At 43.9% G+C, this 17255-nt stretch overlaps 1 protein-coding gene across 6 annotated transcripts in view; it reads left to right on the top strand.

Moving 5' to 3' along the window:
• Nucleotides 1–17255, top strand: part of PLA2G4A (phospholipase A2 group IVA) — a 197882-nt gene that overhangs the window by 69927 nt on the left and 110700 nt on the right. For all 6 annotated transcript variants that reach the window (XM_069737229.1, XM_069737232.1, XM_069737231.1 and 3 more), the window contains one exon: nt 15134–15356. In XM_069737229.1, coding sequence (XP_069593330.1) covers nt 15134–15356 — 223 coding nt within the window. The remainder of the gene's footprint in view (nt 1–15133; nt 15357–17255) is intronic.

Here is a 17255-nt window from a genome sequence, read left to right as displayed (position 1 = left end):
TAAAAAATCGCATTGCGCTCGGACCAATGTTACACTATGGGGCAGCTCCCAGCAGCCGTTTTTTTTGTTTTGTTTTTTTTTTATCGGCCATTTCCCTTGGTCCGAGACAATCGCAGCATGCTGCCATTGTCACGGACACTCAGCCGACTCTCGGCTCACTCGCACCCATATAAGCCTATGGGTGCGAGTGAGACAACGCACATCACTCGGATATCATCTGTGTGCTGTGCGCTAAACGCGGACCCCAGCAATGGAGGAGATGGATACATTTGTTTCTCCGCCTCCTTCGCAGCTGTGCTCCGATTCGCTCTGTGAGAGAGGCTCGGAGCACAGATGCATGACACTTGGCTCCCGCTCGCAGCAGAGCAAGAGCCGAGGGTCATTAACATATCGCATCGGATCGCTAGTGTGATGCCGGCGTTAGTCTCGGCTCAATTGATGGAAAAAATAAAAAATGTTTTGAGTCTCAGAAAATAGTGACACACATTTTACTTATTTTTTGCAAATTTCAGTTTTATTTGTTTTGTTCTTTTGACAGTCAGACTTAAAAAAAACTGTACAAGTTTGGTATCGCCATACAAAATTATACTTGCCTGTTGCCAGTTCACTTTTACCACTTGATGAAAGCTGCAAAAAAATCTAAACTCCTAAGGGTATGTGCCCACGATTAGGAAATGCTGCAGGTTTGACGCTGCATATTTATGCAGTGTCAAACACACAGCAGCCAGCTGTGACAGCATAGTGGATGGAATTTCTAGAAATCCCATGTCCACTATGTGCGTATAGTCACTCGTGGACACGGATATGTGGCGCGTCTATCAAGACCGCAGCATGTCAATTTATTCGATCACCCATAACATCACCATGAGAAAGGGGATCCGGCCATCGAGGACAGGAAACCTACTGACATAAAAGGGTGGCACCTTTCCCGCACATCAGTTGGTTTCCTGTCCTTGATGGGCAAACCTTTTACAGACAAGCTGTTTGAAGGAGTTATTCCCAGGCCCAGCCAGTCAGGTCAGACAGCGGAGGTCCTCTGCTTTGGCGGGTACGGGGTCCCTGGAAGTGCCACAGTGGGTCCAGGGGGACCTCACGATAGTATGCAGCTGACAGGTATCCGGGTAGGATAGCCAGCTCGGTCGTAGTCTGCAGGCGCAGAAGAAGATGCAGGGTGAGTATTGCTTGGAGTTCTGTCTTGGTAGCATGGGTGAGTCCAGCGTGGGATCTGATGACGTGTCCAAGGCATGCCCTGATTGAGAGGCTTGCTCTGATGATGTGGCGGAGGTGGCCAAGGATCCGGTGTGCACAGAGGGGGCGCGCTCCGATGAATCTGAGGGTGCCGAATCGGGGAGAGTGGTCTGAGATTTAATAAGTGGCTGGGACATGTCCCTGTGCTTCCTGGCCAATGATCCTCTCTAAGAAAATGGAGTCACCAGAGCAGCAGCAGCATATACAGCAGCAGCACCACATTGGCAAGCACCAGCAGCAAGTAAATCGGCAACGACCCTGTAGCAGTGCTGGAGTCAGCCGTGGCAGTGCGACACGAGATTCTTCAGGAATATTCAGTCAGAGTAGCTCCAGCAGAATGGAGTCATCAGCCTCCTGAGATGGTCTTTCAGCTGATCTTTGTGAAAGTTCACTTGCTGATGTATTCTTCTCCTTCTTTCTTCTAATTTTCTGTCAGGGAAAGAAGTGTACAGCGAAATCTAAGTATAAGGAGTGTTCACTTTTTAGGGCCCTATTGTCAGACTCATACCAGAAAAGACTATTAGTCATATATTGAGCAAACTGTAGCGGAGGAAACCCTTCACTTTGCTACCAATTTAAGAGATCATCAGGGCAGAGGCTAAGGTGTCCTTGAGATTCCTTTCCCAGGATAAGGCCCATAGGGGAAAGAGAAGAGCTAGGTCCTCTGAGGGAGGACATAGAGGGAGGACTGAACATAGTGGCTCAGTGAGAAATGGCGACTCCTCCGCATCCGCTTCCTCCTCTTCAGATGACTGGTCAAGTCGCTTCTGCATCCCCATAGACCAGGTAGATAAGCTTGTTAAAGCAGTTAGGAATACCATGGGGATAGTGGAGTTCAAGTTAAAGCGGTCAGTTCAGGACATCATGTTCGGGGTGTCATGGGTGTGTCAGATGCAACAGACTGTCACTTTGCATCTGGCTGCAGAAGGTCTCTGCGTTTGGCATTGTAGATGCCTCCTTAATCCTTCTGACTCTTGAACCTGGCGGCAACCTCCCTCAGGTCTAGTTGACACACCTGGACCTAGGTGCTTATAAATCTTCAGTCTGCTGCAGAGAGTCGACGGTGATATTCACATTTTTTCTTTTGAAGGCTTGGTGCTATAGCAGTCTAACTTCCTCTTTAGAGCTGTTTGAGGACATTTCGTGTTACCTCTCTGAGTCTGCTCAAGCTAAGTTCATTCCCCTTGACTGTCTACCTTTTTGACTTTAGCTTACAGTGGGGACTGACCAGTGCACATCTCACTCCCTCCCTATCCAGGGCTTGGCTTTAGGGAGAAACCGCTTAGGTTTCTGCTCGACGATTGGTGAGGAACCAATTTTGGGATGGTAGAGCAGGTAGGGTGTTATTACATCTGCCTAGGGGTCTCTTATCACCCTTTTCCTAGTCTATGGGCTTCCTTCTACTCTTCCCTTCATGTTGTACTTAGTCTTTCCCACACTGTGCATGACACAGGGGACTGGACCAAAGGAGACTTTGATCATTTCCCTTAATTGAAAGGATCCAAGCCTGATACATGGAGTGGAAAAAAATTGAGAGGAAAAGCTCCCTTCCCCAAGCATTTAAAAAGCTGTCCCTTTGAACCTTTCTTATCTTGGGATAAAGCTCCAAAGCTGGATGCGGCAGTGACTAAAACTTCTAGGAGGTCCTCTCTGCCCTTTGAGGATATGGGAAATTTAAAAGACTCGCTTGACAAAAAGGCAGATATCTTGCTTAAAGGCACCTGGGAAATGTCAGCAGGATCCCTAAGGCCAGTGGTAGCGGTTACATGTCCTGTCAGGTCCTTAATGGTCTTACTGGATCGGCTAGAATCTCGACTAATCTTGGCCTATGTACTTGCATCCTCAAGGTCGAAGTATCAGCTCTGGAGGCTCTGCTTAGTTGTTATCTGGCAGGGACTTATTGGGTATCTAGGCTTATCAGGTCTAAGGGGTAAGGTTTCTCCTTGTGGAGAGGGACATACCAGATCTGGCTTGTCAAGGAAAGGAGGCTTATTCACTGTGCAATGCTCCTCTGGTAAATTTAATATGCAAATTGCCTCTTCAGAGAAAAAGAGGACTTGAACTCTACAGCGCCACCTGTTGGAAGCCGCGATCCTACAAGTCACAATCAACCCTTTAACAAGTTTTGCAATATGACTTAGGATAAAATCCAATTTGCAGACAAGGTGTTTCGGGCTGTGCAGAATGTGGAAGGAAAAAAATGAACATTTTTAGCTTTTTTTTCACAGTGTTTTACTTTAGATCGGGATCCAAGAAGTATCGTTTCTCCTTGCGGAGAGTGACATGATAAGCATGTCGAGGTGAGGAGACTTAAAGCCGCAATGCTCCTCTGGGAAATATGAAGAGACAATTTGCTTACTTTAGATCCAATTTTTTTTATTTTCACAAGAGTAGAAGGGAAAAATGTACAACAAAATTTGTTGTGCAATTTCTTCTGACTATGCTGATACCCCATATGTAAGAGAAAACCAGTGTTTGGGTGCATGGCAGGGCCATTTGACTTTTTGAAATTAAAATTTGCTGAAATAATTAGCAGACGCCATGTCGCGTTTGGAGAGCCCCTAATGTGCCTAAGCGGTGGCAACTAGACTGGCACCATTTTGGAACCATTTTGGAAACTAGACCCCTCAGGGAACTTATCTCTAGATGTGTGGTGAGCACCTTGAACACCCATGTGCTTCACAGAGCCATGAAAATAAAAAAAATCTAATTTTTCCAACAAAAATTTTATTTTATCCCCAAATTTTCATGAGGGTAACAGGACAAAATGGATCCCAAAATTTTTTGTGTAATTTCTCCTGAGTACACAGATGCCCCATATGTGGTAGAAAACTACCGTACTTTTGAGCTACAGTGCAAAGCTCAAAAAAACGGCACCATATTGCCTTTCAGATATTTCTGGACTGGTGTTATCGTACTATGTCAAATTGGCAGAGCCCCCTTCCCCCCCATGAGTGACTCAATTTTACAAGCTACATTTCTCAATAAATTCATCTAGGGTTGCAGTGATCATATTGACACCACAGATGTATCACACAATTTTATACCATTGGCCAGTGAAGAAGAAATAATTACCGTATTTTTCGGACTATAAGACGCACTTTTTCCCCAAAATTTGTTTGGGGAAAATGGTGTGTCTTATAGCCGGAATGTACGGTACTTACACTTAGCATGGTGGTAGCAGGAGTCGGGCAATTCTTCCGACAATGCAGCGCGCGAAGCTTGTGCGGCTGTGCTTGGTGGTGCTGGGGGCTCCGACGACATTTTCGGAAAGCCCAGAGCCCCACAGTTCTATTGCCTCGATGCTGTGGCCTCAGGTAAAATGGCCTCCAGAGGCGACGCATGCACAGATTAAGATCTCTGCTCCCAGATCTCGGCTCCCAAGATCTCGGGACAAGATCTCGTTGCCGAGATCTCAAGCTGCGCATGCGCCGCCTCCAGCGGCCATTTTGACAGAGGCCACAGCATCGAGGCAATAGAAGTGTGGGGGCTCCAGGCTTTCAGTAAATGTCACCGGTGCACCCGGCACCGCCACACCAGCCGCACAATCATCGCCCTGCTGTGTTGGACATCAGAAAATGTTACCGGAGCCCCCCACACCACGAAGCACTGCCGCACCAGGCTGCGATGGGAGCGAGATCATCGCCCTGCAGCGTCGGACAACCGGAATAATTGCCTGACTCCTGCTGCTACCAGCACTGCCAATTCCATCCCCCCAAAAAAATCAAAAATGACCAAGGTCTAGCGCATACCCTACAATGACCTTTCCTGTCACCTGCCTGGCTGTGGAGGTTGGCACCCTAATAACCATTTTTTGGTGCCTACACTCAACGTGGACTAACCCTCACTGCCCTATCTCACCCTACTATGCAGGTGGGAAAACAATGATCTAGAAGTTGCTACTTATCCATGGCATCTGGTATCTGATATGTGTTTGAAGGGCCTCCTGATGAACCGAACCACGGGGAAACGCGTTGAGGTGCAACATACTCTGATAAGTAACACGTATCATTGCGTATACTATTGATATACCCTATAGCTTGGCTCAGTATATCTTTATGGGCAATTTATAATAACTGATGCTGGTAGCCCCATCTAGGGGCGGTCTTTAGACTGACAATTGATATACATCTGTGTTCAAGTCAGCTAGACAGCTTATAGGATATAATGATGTGTGGTATGGGTAATAATTCTTTTTTTATGCTGAATTAGCATGTTTATGTGGCATATCTGGTAGCATACCCACTGTAAACTAGCAGCATTTAGCGATTGGTTTATCAAAGGGGCTGGATCCCTGCAACAATTATAGCGTTTGTCCTGCTCCTGCCTTTTTTTTGCTAATTTCATTATATTGTGTTTTTTGGATTTTTTTTTTTTTGACCTTTTTTTTTTTTTTTTTTTGCTTTTCTTCATTTCTGTTCTTATATATCATTGTTTTCCCACCTGCATAGTAGGGTGAGATAGGGCGGTGAGGGTTAGTCCACGTTGAGTGGGGGCGCCAAAAAAATCGTTATTAGGGTGCCAACCTCCACAGCCAGGCAGGTGACAGGAAAGGTCATTGTAGGGTATGTGCTAGACCTTGGTCATTTTTGATTTTTTTGGGGTAGATATTTTTCTGCCATTAAGCATGGGGTTGGTGTGGTTTTTAAAATTTGATATAATAAAATTTGTTTTAAGGGAATTCATGTTCACTAAGCTTCTATTTTAGTTCCCAGTATATTTATTTCTAGTATTAATACACAATTCCATCCCCCCCAGTAAGCTGAATTCAGGACTGTAAGACGGACCCCCTTTTGACGCATTTTTGTTCCCCCATTTTCCTTCTGAAAATTTTAGGTGCGTCTCATTGTCCGCTGCTTCTTATAGTCCGAAAAGTCGGTACATGTTTACTACCAAAATTTAGTTTGAGCCCCAGATTTTACATTTTCACACTGGAATATGTCTTACAATTTCTGCTGAATGTAGAAATGCCCCATATGTGGCTGTACAGAAGTTCTTAGCCATACAGAGAGACTCTGGAGGAATGGAGCACTATTTGCCTCCTGGAGTGCAGATTATCCTAGTGTAGTTTGCGGACTCCATATACAGAGCCCCGAAGTGCTAGAAGAGCAGAATTCCCCCCCCCCTTAAGTGACCACATTTTGTAAATTAACCCCCCTTTGGGAATTTACCTACAGGTGTAGGGACAATTTTGACTCCATGTGTGTTTCCAGAAACCAGCAGCAGTGGATGTTGCAGAGTGAAGAATGGAAACTGCAGTTGTGACCAATATGGTGTAGGGACCAGTACATTGTGAATAAGAGCCAAATTGTAAATTCTATATGCGGAGTATGTATAGATTATAACCAAAAAGCAAAATAACCCCTAAAATATCACTTTTATTAATTAATGGTTTAAAGAAAAGTATAGTAGGATCACAAAGATATAGACAGAATAATCTTAACATAATAGTAAAGATTCTTTAAAGGGGGGGATGTGTACTCTCCCATTCTTTCCCTACCTTGCCACAGAGATTTGTACCCTAAGTTTGACACGGCGCCCCTGCTCAACATTGGCTTTCCTTTATGACCCTTAAGGGACTAACTAACAGAAAGCTATCACCAACACCAATAAAGTGTTAACGTGCAAGTCAATGACGTATATCTGTTAAAGAGACCATGCGAACATATTTTTATAGTCAATGATCATCACTCAATGTTTTAATGCTTTTTGGTGTTTTTTTTTTCACCAGGAAATACCAATAGTAAACCAAAGGGAAAAAACAGTAATAGGATCAATAATAGCAGATTTGTTTAAGAAACAAAATAAACCCTTTTAGACACATATAATATAGTTCGGAGTCATCTGTGTTTATTCTCCACTATGCATAAATGTTGTTTTTTTTTTTTTCAAATGATAGCCATGATATATCAGAACATGAATAATACCCCTTATCCAGATAGATAGGACAAATTGTTCAAAGAAAGGAAAAAAAAAACCTTTGGAATAACAGAGGCAAATAAACATTGATCACAAGTATCATTATCCTGATCAAAAAAAGCAGCAGATCAAAAAATGATACTTATCCAATATAGTGATACAAGCACATCCCATGTTTTATTACAATATTGGATAAGTATAGTTTTGATCTTCTGCATTTTGTGATCATGATAATGATCCTTGTGGATCAATGTTGCTTTGACTTTGTTATTCCAAAGGGGTTTTTGGTTCTTGGATAAAAAGACCTAAATTATTCAATCTGGACAAGGTGTATTCTTCATGTTCTGGTATATCATGGCTATCATTAGGGGTTATTTTGCTTTTTGCTTATACCCAGTACATTGTGCCAAGTGACACCATTTTGGAAATTATACCACTTTGGGAATTTATCTACAGCTGCAGTGACAATTTTGACTCCATGGGTGTTTTCCAGAAACAAGCAGCAGTGGATGTTGCTGAGTGAAAATTGCAAGCTGTCATTGCAGTGACCAGTATGTTGAATTGACCAGTACATTATGCCCAGCTTATGCATCTGGAGACAAGCACCCGTAAATTAGGCAGGCTCTGATCCGTACAGAAATGTCAAACATGTGGACGGTAAATTTGGTTTAGGCACACTGTGGGACTCGGAAGGGGGGCATTTGGGTTTGGGAGCACAGAATTCGCTATATTTCCATTGACAGATGACTGACCTTAACATTTAGGATCATATTTATCCTGCGCTTTACACTAGGCACTTACTTTGGGGTTTCCATCGAAATCTCTGAGTGACGTGATTCAGATGAAATCCCCGAGGGATCGATTCATTATAATGATGCAGCAGACTTACTTTGGACTCGGTCTGGCCTCTGTTCAGCAGTGCCTTTCCTTTCAGGAGTGCACAAAACTGTGGAGGACGTCGCATTTATGCACGTCTGAAAAGAACAACAACGGATCACAGGTCCTATGACGTCCACAGTGCCTCCATCTGCCTCATTATAGGGAATTTTCCTCCATTGGTTCCGTCTGAATCACGTATTTCAGAGATTTACATGGAAACTCTGGTCTAAGCGCTCAGTGCGGAGTTCAGGATAAATATGCGCTGAGCCTTACTGCGATTTTTAAAGAAATGCTAGAGCGCAATAGGGTCTTATCCAACATAAATGATTATTAAAGCAGTAACAAAACTGCTCACTAGTGATGAGCGAGTATATTTGTTGCTCGGGTGGTCTAGCAACCAGGCAACCCCCATATGTACTCAGGCTGGCTAGCAGCCAGAAATCATGCAGCTGCGTCAGCAAAAAATAAATCTCCGAGCACTCACAAATACTTGGAGACCACCTGAGCGTGCTCGGGAAAACCCGAGCAACGAGTATACTCGCTCATCACTACTGCTCACCTAATAGGGTTGTGTGTGACATTAAAAAGCTATGAATCCAGATGTTGCAGCTTCCAGTGGATATGTCAGAATTTGTGATGACCGAGTATACTCGTTGCTCGGGTTTCCAGAGCACGCTCGGGTGGTCCCTTGTTAAAGGTGTGGCACCCCTAGGAGTATTTGCCACAAAAATAGTTACTGACACTAAATACAAATACTAAAAGGGCAAGACTGCACTACCACCTCCGGCCAGAAGGGGGAGCTCCAGAGACTCCCCTTGATCCATTCTGGTCTGAGAGAAGAACTGGCAGTTGGGCTAAGGAGCTGACAGTGAGAGGTCATACAGCTGAATTTCTAACAGCCCTTTGACGGTTTCCAGGCCCAAATCACCGGCCTGAGGAGAAGAGGGACAGAGAAAAAGGACATTGTGAGAACCGGGTAGCATTAATCACTACCCAGAACAGGCGCAAAGACGGATACCGGATCCGTGGCTGTATTCATTATATATAATACAGCAACCGGAAAAACGAGAGGTGATATCAGCTTCACTAGGGCCGGACGCAGCAACAGACACAGAGTTCAGCGGTACTCCCGGAGGGGGTAAGCCGATAAAAGGACTCGGGTTGCCCGTCGAACCAGGACCCGGAGGGGACAGATTGGGGCGGCAGCCAGTTCACATACAGCAGCAGGGCCACGCAGAAACTGCGTGCAATAATAGGCGAAGACCCCGGTAGGGTCAAAGTAACTCAGAGTTCACATACAGACTCCGGTAACAGGACTGGTTGTAAATCACTTTATGTTGAAGTAAACTGGTTAAACGTTTCAGTGCCTCAGTCTTTCATTTGGACAATAGCCATCTATCCAGGATCGGGATCATCACCGCTGGGAGAAACTGCTGCTGATCAAGTAAGTGCCTGTCCCCTCATGATACCCCTTACACTGTGCATTGCCTGAGGCCACAGCACCGAGTCAAGCCACCCGTGACATCCCCCTCAAGAGACAGACCCCATTGGTCCGGTGCTGGGTACCCCGGTCTCCTGGGCGTCACAAAGGGAACCAGTCATATCCCTAAATGCTATTAACCTGAATAGTTGGGGTTAATCTGTAGGTTATTGGCATCCTAATGCATTCCGGTCACCATGCTGAAAGTGAAGCGACCTTGACAATATTTAACTTTATTCTGCCTGGGAGCAGCCATCTTTTAGTCAGAGGAACTGCCGGAGTAGCTCTAGTCACTGCTAAGTACAGAGTGAGTGGCAGCTGTAAGTACACCTTAACAGCTTGCTCTGCAGCATGTCCATGCAGAGTGAGTGGTCAAAGTGCTGAGGTTCTGCCGGGGCTCACAGTATGGTAAGTGGTGACTGTAGCCGCACCGAGTGCACCACTATGATTGAAAACTTGCGGCTCCCTGGAGGAAAAAATACAGTTAATGTTCTCCCAATAGCTGCAGTTTTAGTAAGGTGGCATTGGAACGCTAGTCACCTCATATATGCAGGTTTATAGTGATAGGGCACATAATGGTTTCTCTTTAAAAATCAATCCACTGTACCTGACTGTTTCACATACATTAATCCTACCAATGATTTAAACCAGGACAGATGTCTGTATTTGTGCTAATGAGCCTGTAACCAAACAATACACCTCAGCCTAAATCTACCCATGCCAGCACTATGGAGAGAGGGCATCCACCCTTCAAGGACCAGAAACCTACAGGGTGAAAGGACAGCACTTCTCCCACCATCAGTTGGTTTCGTCTTTCATGGGGGAACCTTTGTCTGGATGTGTCAGCGGTACCGAAAGAAGAGAAGACATGAAGATTACCCAGGCCTAGCAGGTCAGTTCTGACAGCGGCTTTGTCCCTGCTGTGGCCGGTGCAGGGGTCCAGGGAGATTTTGCTGATATACGGACTGAAATAGAGGCACCATTCTTTGGGTCCGTGTATGTGCAAGACGGGCACCAATGAGGCGCGACCTCATGACGAGTATGCCGGCGACCTTTGAACCGAAGGTGATGTGATGTTTCACTTCCAGGAGGGCCAGAAGACGCATTAGCAAAAGGGTCATGCTGTGTCTGGCAGGTTTCCCGTTTAAAATGCAGTTAGTCTGCTGGAAAAGCGGGCTTTTTGCTCCCGCAGTCCCTCTAGCTTGTAATGGATCAGCCTCAGCAGCAGCTCCAGCAAGAATATGTAGAGGAGCAGCAACATCGGCGACAGCATGGCAACCAAAGCAGAAATCGCTCCAGTGGGAAATGTGGCACCAGGAGTGATAGTAAAAACAGCCAGCAAAGCCACAGCACCAGCAAGGTGGATCTTGACAAGATGGTCAATCCATAGCTTCCAGGGGGGATTTGTTAGGTGATATTATTCTGCCTCCCGATCCCGTACCCTTAGTTGCCTCTGAGTGATAAGGGATCTTTATGAAAGTTCATTTTATAATAGGGCTTCTCTTGTCATTTTATTGTCAGGAAAAACCTAGGACCTGTATAATAAAGGCTAATCACAGAGAGTGTGCACCCTGTAAGGGCTCTGTCCGGTACGTGTAATGACCATTTCCACACGTACCGGAGACACTTACACATTGAAGTGAATGATTCTATGCACATATTAGTATATTTACACGGACGTGTATCCTTGGGGAAAACACGCTGTCATGTCCGTTCAACAGCAGCACGGGCCACAAAACACATCCACGCGTCATCAGTGTGACATATACCAGCACCTGGGAATCAGTGGTACTGTTTGTGCTGTTCCCCCAGTGCCGGGTGCTAAAGACCGCTCTCATCATTTTCTTCTGATCCACCAATTAGCGCTAGCAGGGGAGAATGTTGAGTTATATTCAAGTGATAACAGTGAAAGCAGGCAGCGGCTGATGGGAGTATTCATCACCCGCTAGCTATGCTATAAGTTAATAAAAATTTTTTTACATGGGGTTACCTTGTATTTTTGATAACCGGCCAGGCGAAACTAGCAGCTGCCGGCTGCAAGCCTCACCTGTCAACATTGGCAAGGCTGGTTATCAAGAATAGAGGGGTCCCCATGCTGTATTTTTTAATCATTTAAATAAACCGTGCAGGGTTACCCCCATTTTTGATAACCAGGCTTGCTAAAGCAGACAGCTGGGGGCTGGTATTCTTAGGCTGGTAAGGGACCATGGATATTGCCCCCCATTGCCAGCCTAAAAATTGCAGCCCGCAGCCGTACAGATTAGGGCCTTTGTCAGTGCATGCAAGAGCTCTTTCCGACTATCGCTCCTATGTGAGATACACACAGTTCCCCTCTATATTCCTTAGCACCTTAGTGTGGAGCTCTGTATATAATCATCATATTTTGTGCCTGCTTTCCTGCAAAGGATACAGGACAACTGCACTGTATTGAAGGAAGGATGGATGGGGTCATGTAACACAAGATTTCAGCCAACAGCATCCTTCCCTCAGGAATATTGAAGATGGGTCGTGGCTGGGTCTTCAAGCATGACAATGATTCGAAACACACAGCCAGGGCAACTAAGGAGTGGCTCCATAAGAAGTATTTCAAAGTCCTGGAGTGGTCTAGCCAGTCACCAGACCTGAACCCAATAGGTAATCTTTGGAGGGAGCTGAAACTCAATGTTGCCCAGCGACAGCCCTGAAACCTGCAAGATCTGGAGATCTGTATTTGGGTGTGTGCCAAAATCCCTGCTGCAATGTCTTCAAATTTGGTCAATAACTACAGAAAACGTCTGACCTCTGTAATTGCAAACAAAGATTTCTTTGTTATTAAGTTCTGTTTTTCTATTGTTTAAAATACTTTATTAATTTGTGTTTTATTGCATGAAATATGTAAGTCATGCAATGTGATTTTCTGGATTTTATTTTTAGATTCTGTCTCAGTTGAAGTGTACCTACGATAAAAATTACAGACCTCTCCATTCTTTGTAGGTGGAAAAACTTGCAAATATTTATTTTTTCCCCACTGTATATACAGGACAGAAGAAATTATACTGTGTATACATAATACATATACTGCGAATTACACCCAGTTTACAGGACAGAAAGTGGTACTGTGCAGTTTGTATAAATTATGTAATTGATATATATGACACTGCATAGTGCCACTTTCTGTCCTGTAAACTGTGTGTAATTCTCAGTATCTGTATTGTGTATACATTTCCTAGTAACCCTTCTCCTGTCCTGTATGTAGATACACTGCACAGTACCACTTCTCATCTGTTGTTGGAGAGGTGATATTGGTTTATTATTTTCTATATTTCGATGCAAAAATAAAAATACATATTGGAAAACCTGTTTAAATGGATAATCCTCTCCTCTGGAAAGGGGATAACTTTCCAATTTCTGGGGTCCGACTTCTGGGACCTTATTATCCCTAGTTGATCAAGCGTTCTGAGCACCATTCACCTGTGGCTCTTCAAACAACTCCTACAAGAGCATGTTTAGGGTCATATTTTAAGTATAGCACAAATTCACTGATCAGCGGTGGGGAGTGTTAGGCCATGTTCACACCATCCTTTTTTTAATGCGGAACCGCCGCGATTTTCCCGCTGCGGGTCCGCAGTTGTTTTCCATGCAGGGTACATTACAATGTACCCTATGGAAAACAGGAACTGCTGTGCCCACATTGCGGAAAATCGCAAAAAAAGCCGCGCTGAATAGCCGCGGTAAAAAAGAAGTACAATGTCACTACTTTTTGCGGAACTGCAGCGGTTCTGCACCCATAGACCTCCATTGTGAGGTCAAACCCGCAGTAAAACCCGCAGATGAAAAAAAAATATCTGCGGGTTTTCTGCGGTTTGTGGTGCAGAACCGCTGCAGTGTGGCTGCCCCCCGTGCCCCAATCCCACCCCCCCATGCTCCGACGCCCCCCCCCCCCCCGTGCCCTCATCTCCCCCCCTTATACTTACCCGGCCTCCCGGTGTCCGTCCGGCCGTCTTCTCCCTGGGCGCCGCCATCTTGCAAAATGGCGGGCGCATGCGCAGTGCGCCCACCGAATCTGCCGGCAGATTCGTTCCAAAGTGCATTTTGATCACGGAGATTATATCTCCGTGATCAAAATAAAAAAATAGTAAATGACCCCCCCCTTTGTCACTCCCATAGGTAGGGACAATAAAAAAATAAAGAATTTTTTTTTTTTTCCCACTAAGGTTAGAATAGGGGCAGGGTTATGGTTAGGGGTAGGGTTAGGGTATTTTCAGCCATTTTAACCCTAAAAAACTTCCTAGAAAACTGCATAAAAAAACGCATCAAAAAACGCACCAAAAAAAGGACCTGCGTTTTCTGCCAAGAGCTGCGGTTTTTAGTGCAGAAAAAACAGCAGGGAAATCAGGAACGTGTGAACATGGCCTTATAGTATGTGGGGTTTGTATGGCAGAGCTGCTTTTTTGTCCCAGTCTGGCCCTAGATCGGCGTTGCCTTGAACTTATGGTTGCTCTTAAACCTAAAAAATGAGACTAACGCCTATAAGAAAGAATACAAGTCTCTTAAGGCCTTATGCTGGCCTCCGTAAATCAAGAATGTTTTCTTCCAGATGGAAAAAAAAAATGCAGCCAGGTATCAGAGGCTGTAAATGTTCCCACCATGACTTTCAGGGATCTGTCTTTGCTGGGTTTTCTGACCTCCTGTATCACAGCAGTGTTATATGTCCAGTTTTAGATCAGTGTTGCAGTAGGATGTTCTAATGAACAGATTTCGCTTTGAAAGGACATCTGGAAGGGAATCTAACATTTTCCCCTATAACGACCCATTCCCTTCTTTGGTGAGTGATCATAGAGAAAGAGAATTTAGACAGAAAAGTGCCGTTGGTAACCAAATATCGCCAATAATTACCACAGACGCAAGCACAAAGGGATGGGAAGCTCATTTGGGGGATCACCTGTTCCAGGGAAATTGGACAGGGGAAAAGAAGTCGGTTTCATTAAACATTAGAGTTACTGGTGGTAGAACACGCTGTAAAGGAAGGTCCTATCTTCCTTACAAGGTCATCATGTGAGACTCTTCTCAGACACTCGGGTTATTGGTGGCCTGTGTTAGTCATCAGGAATAGTCTTTCCAATTCCTTGGTGAATTTGGATATTTCAAATGGCAGAGAACAATTTCCTAACTCTAACAGACGTACACATAAAGGGAAAGGTGAACTGCAAGGCAGACTTTTTTTAAGTTGCAATCAGCTAAAACCAGAAGAATGGGCTCTGAACCAGTTAATTAATACTAAAACAGGTTGGCGTATCAACTACAAGTTTAAAGATGAATTTATTACAGATGATCAGGCTCACATTGTTTTACAGGGTCACTCTATTAGTGGGAGTTTTAATATATTTTGTTCCACTTATTTCACTAGTGTTTTATTTTGTATAAATGATTTTAGAAACTGTTGTCATGTGGCTGTGTCTGGTTTTGAAGCTCCTCTCCATTTCATGTAACTGGGGCAGTTCAGCAATGTATAAGTGTGGTGGCGTTTATGGGGAAAAACCTATTTTGTAACAAGATAAACCCCTTTTGGATGCGTTTTCTTTGTTTTGTAAAATGTTAACATTTATGAACTCTCATACTGTATTGCAGGTATATGTCTACACTTTATTCCCACCCTGAATTCCCAAAGAAAGGTCCCAAAGAAATCAATCAAGAGGTCATGCACAACGTCAGTTACAGCCCCCTCCTCTTACTAACGCCTCAGAAAATCAAACGCTATGTTGAAGCTTTATGGAAGAAGAAGAGCGCTGGACAGCCTGTGACTTTCACTGATGTTTTTTCCATGCTCATTGGAGAGACCCTTATCCAAGATGTAAGTCATTTCTTGTATGTCTTTTTATTTAATGCAGTTAATAGGAGCCAGTCACCATGAAAATGCAGACTAATCTGCAGACACCCTGTTAAGGCCACGTTCACATGTTCAATATTCGCTCAGTATTAATGTTAGTATTTGTAAGCCAAAACCAGGCGTGGCTGATAAATACAGAAGTGGGGACGTGTTTCTATTATACTTTTCTTCTGATTGTTCCACTCCTGGTTTTGGCTTACAAATACTGAAGTAAAATGCTGAGCTTATGAAAGTGGCCTTCATAGCGCAAAATCTCCTGAGCAGATTGATATAGTATTGTGAGAAGTTTCAGGATAATTATATATTGAGAAGACTTAATAGCTCTCTACAAATATCCGAAGATGCAATGACGAGATGCAATGGAAACTGAAAGGGAGAAGATGCAGATTAGATATTGGGGAAAACTTTTCGACAGTGTGTGTATGTATGTGTGTATGTGTATATATATATATATATATATATATATATATACATACATACATACATACATACATACATACATACATACATACATACATACATACATACATACATACAGCTTTGGCAAAAATTAAGATACCACTTCAAAATTGTCAGTTTTGTCTGATTTTTCTCTTTATAGGTATATTTTTGAGTAAAATGTAAATTGTTTTTTATTCTATAAACTGACAACATGTCTCCGAATTTCCAAGCACTACATTTTTTGTATTTATTTTCAGAAAATGAGGAACGGTCAAAATAACAAAAAAATGCATTGCTTGCAGACCTCAAATAATGCTAACAAAACAAGTTCATAATCATTTAGAAACAACAATGTTAATGTTGTAACTCAGGAAGAGTTCAGAAATCAATATTTTTTGGAATAACCATGATTTTTAATCACAGCTTTCATGCGTGTTGGCATGCTTTCACACTGCTTTTGGGTGACCTTATGCCACTCCTGGTACAAAAATGTAAGCAGTTATTCTTTGTTTGATGGCTTGTGACTATCCATCATCCTCTTGATTACATTCCAGAGGTTTTCAATGGGGTTCAGGTCTGGGGATTGGGCTGGCCTTGACAGGGAATTGATATGGTGGTCTTTCTTCCACACATTGATTGACCAAGCTGTGTGGCATGGCGCATTGTCCTGCTGGAAAAAACAGTCCTCAGAGTTGGGGAACATTGCCTGAGCTGAAGGAATCCACTGTTTTTCCAGTATAACCTTGTATGTGGCTTGATTCATACGTCCTTCAAAAAGATTAACCTGTCCATTTCCAGCCTTGCTGGATCATCCCCAGATCATCACTGATCCTCCACCAGATTTCACAGTAGGTGCAAGGCACTGTGGCTTGTATGCCTCTCCAGGTCTCCATCGAACCATTAGATGACAAGGTGTTGGGGAAAGCTGAAAATTAGACTAATCAGAGAAGATTACCTTACTCCAGTCCTTTATGGTCCAATCCTTATTGTCTTTGGCAAAATTCAGCCTGGCTCTCCTTTGCTTCTCATTAATGAAAGGCTTTTTTCTACCTTTACATGACTTGAGTTCTGCCTCTAGGAGCCTGTTATAAACTGTTCTTGCCATGCACTTCACCTCAGTTGCTATTTGCTATTCCTTTTGTAGGTCACTTGATGTCATCCTGAGGCTGCTGAGTCACATTCGAATAAGATGACGGTCATCCCAGTCAGTGAAGAGTAGTTTTCGCCCTCTGCCGGTCTGTAGCTTTGTTGTCCCCAATGTCTGGTGCCTGACCTTGTTGTAATGGATGCCATCTTAGAAATTTTAAGGATGGAGGCAACATGATGCTCACTGTATCCCTCTGCTAGTAAAGCCAGAATGGAGCCCTTCTTTTCCTCACTCAAGAATTTTCTTTTCAACTCCTTTGGCATGGTTAAGTTATT

Source organism: Ranitomeya imitator, chromosome 8, assembly GCF_032444005.1.
Source record: "Ranitomeya imitator isolate aRanImi1 chromosome 8, aRanImi1.pri, whole genome shotgun sequence".
In the NCBI taxonomy this organism is placed as follows: domain Eukaryota; kingdom Metazoa; phylum Chordata; class Amphibia; order Anura; family Dendrobatidae; genus Ranitomeya; species Ranitomeya imitator.
The sequence above is the reverse complement of the archived record's forward strand: the minus strand, read 5'-3'. Positions and strand labels throughout refer to the sequence as shown.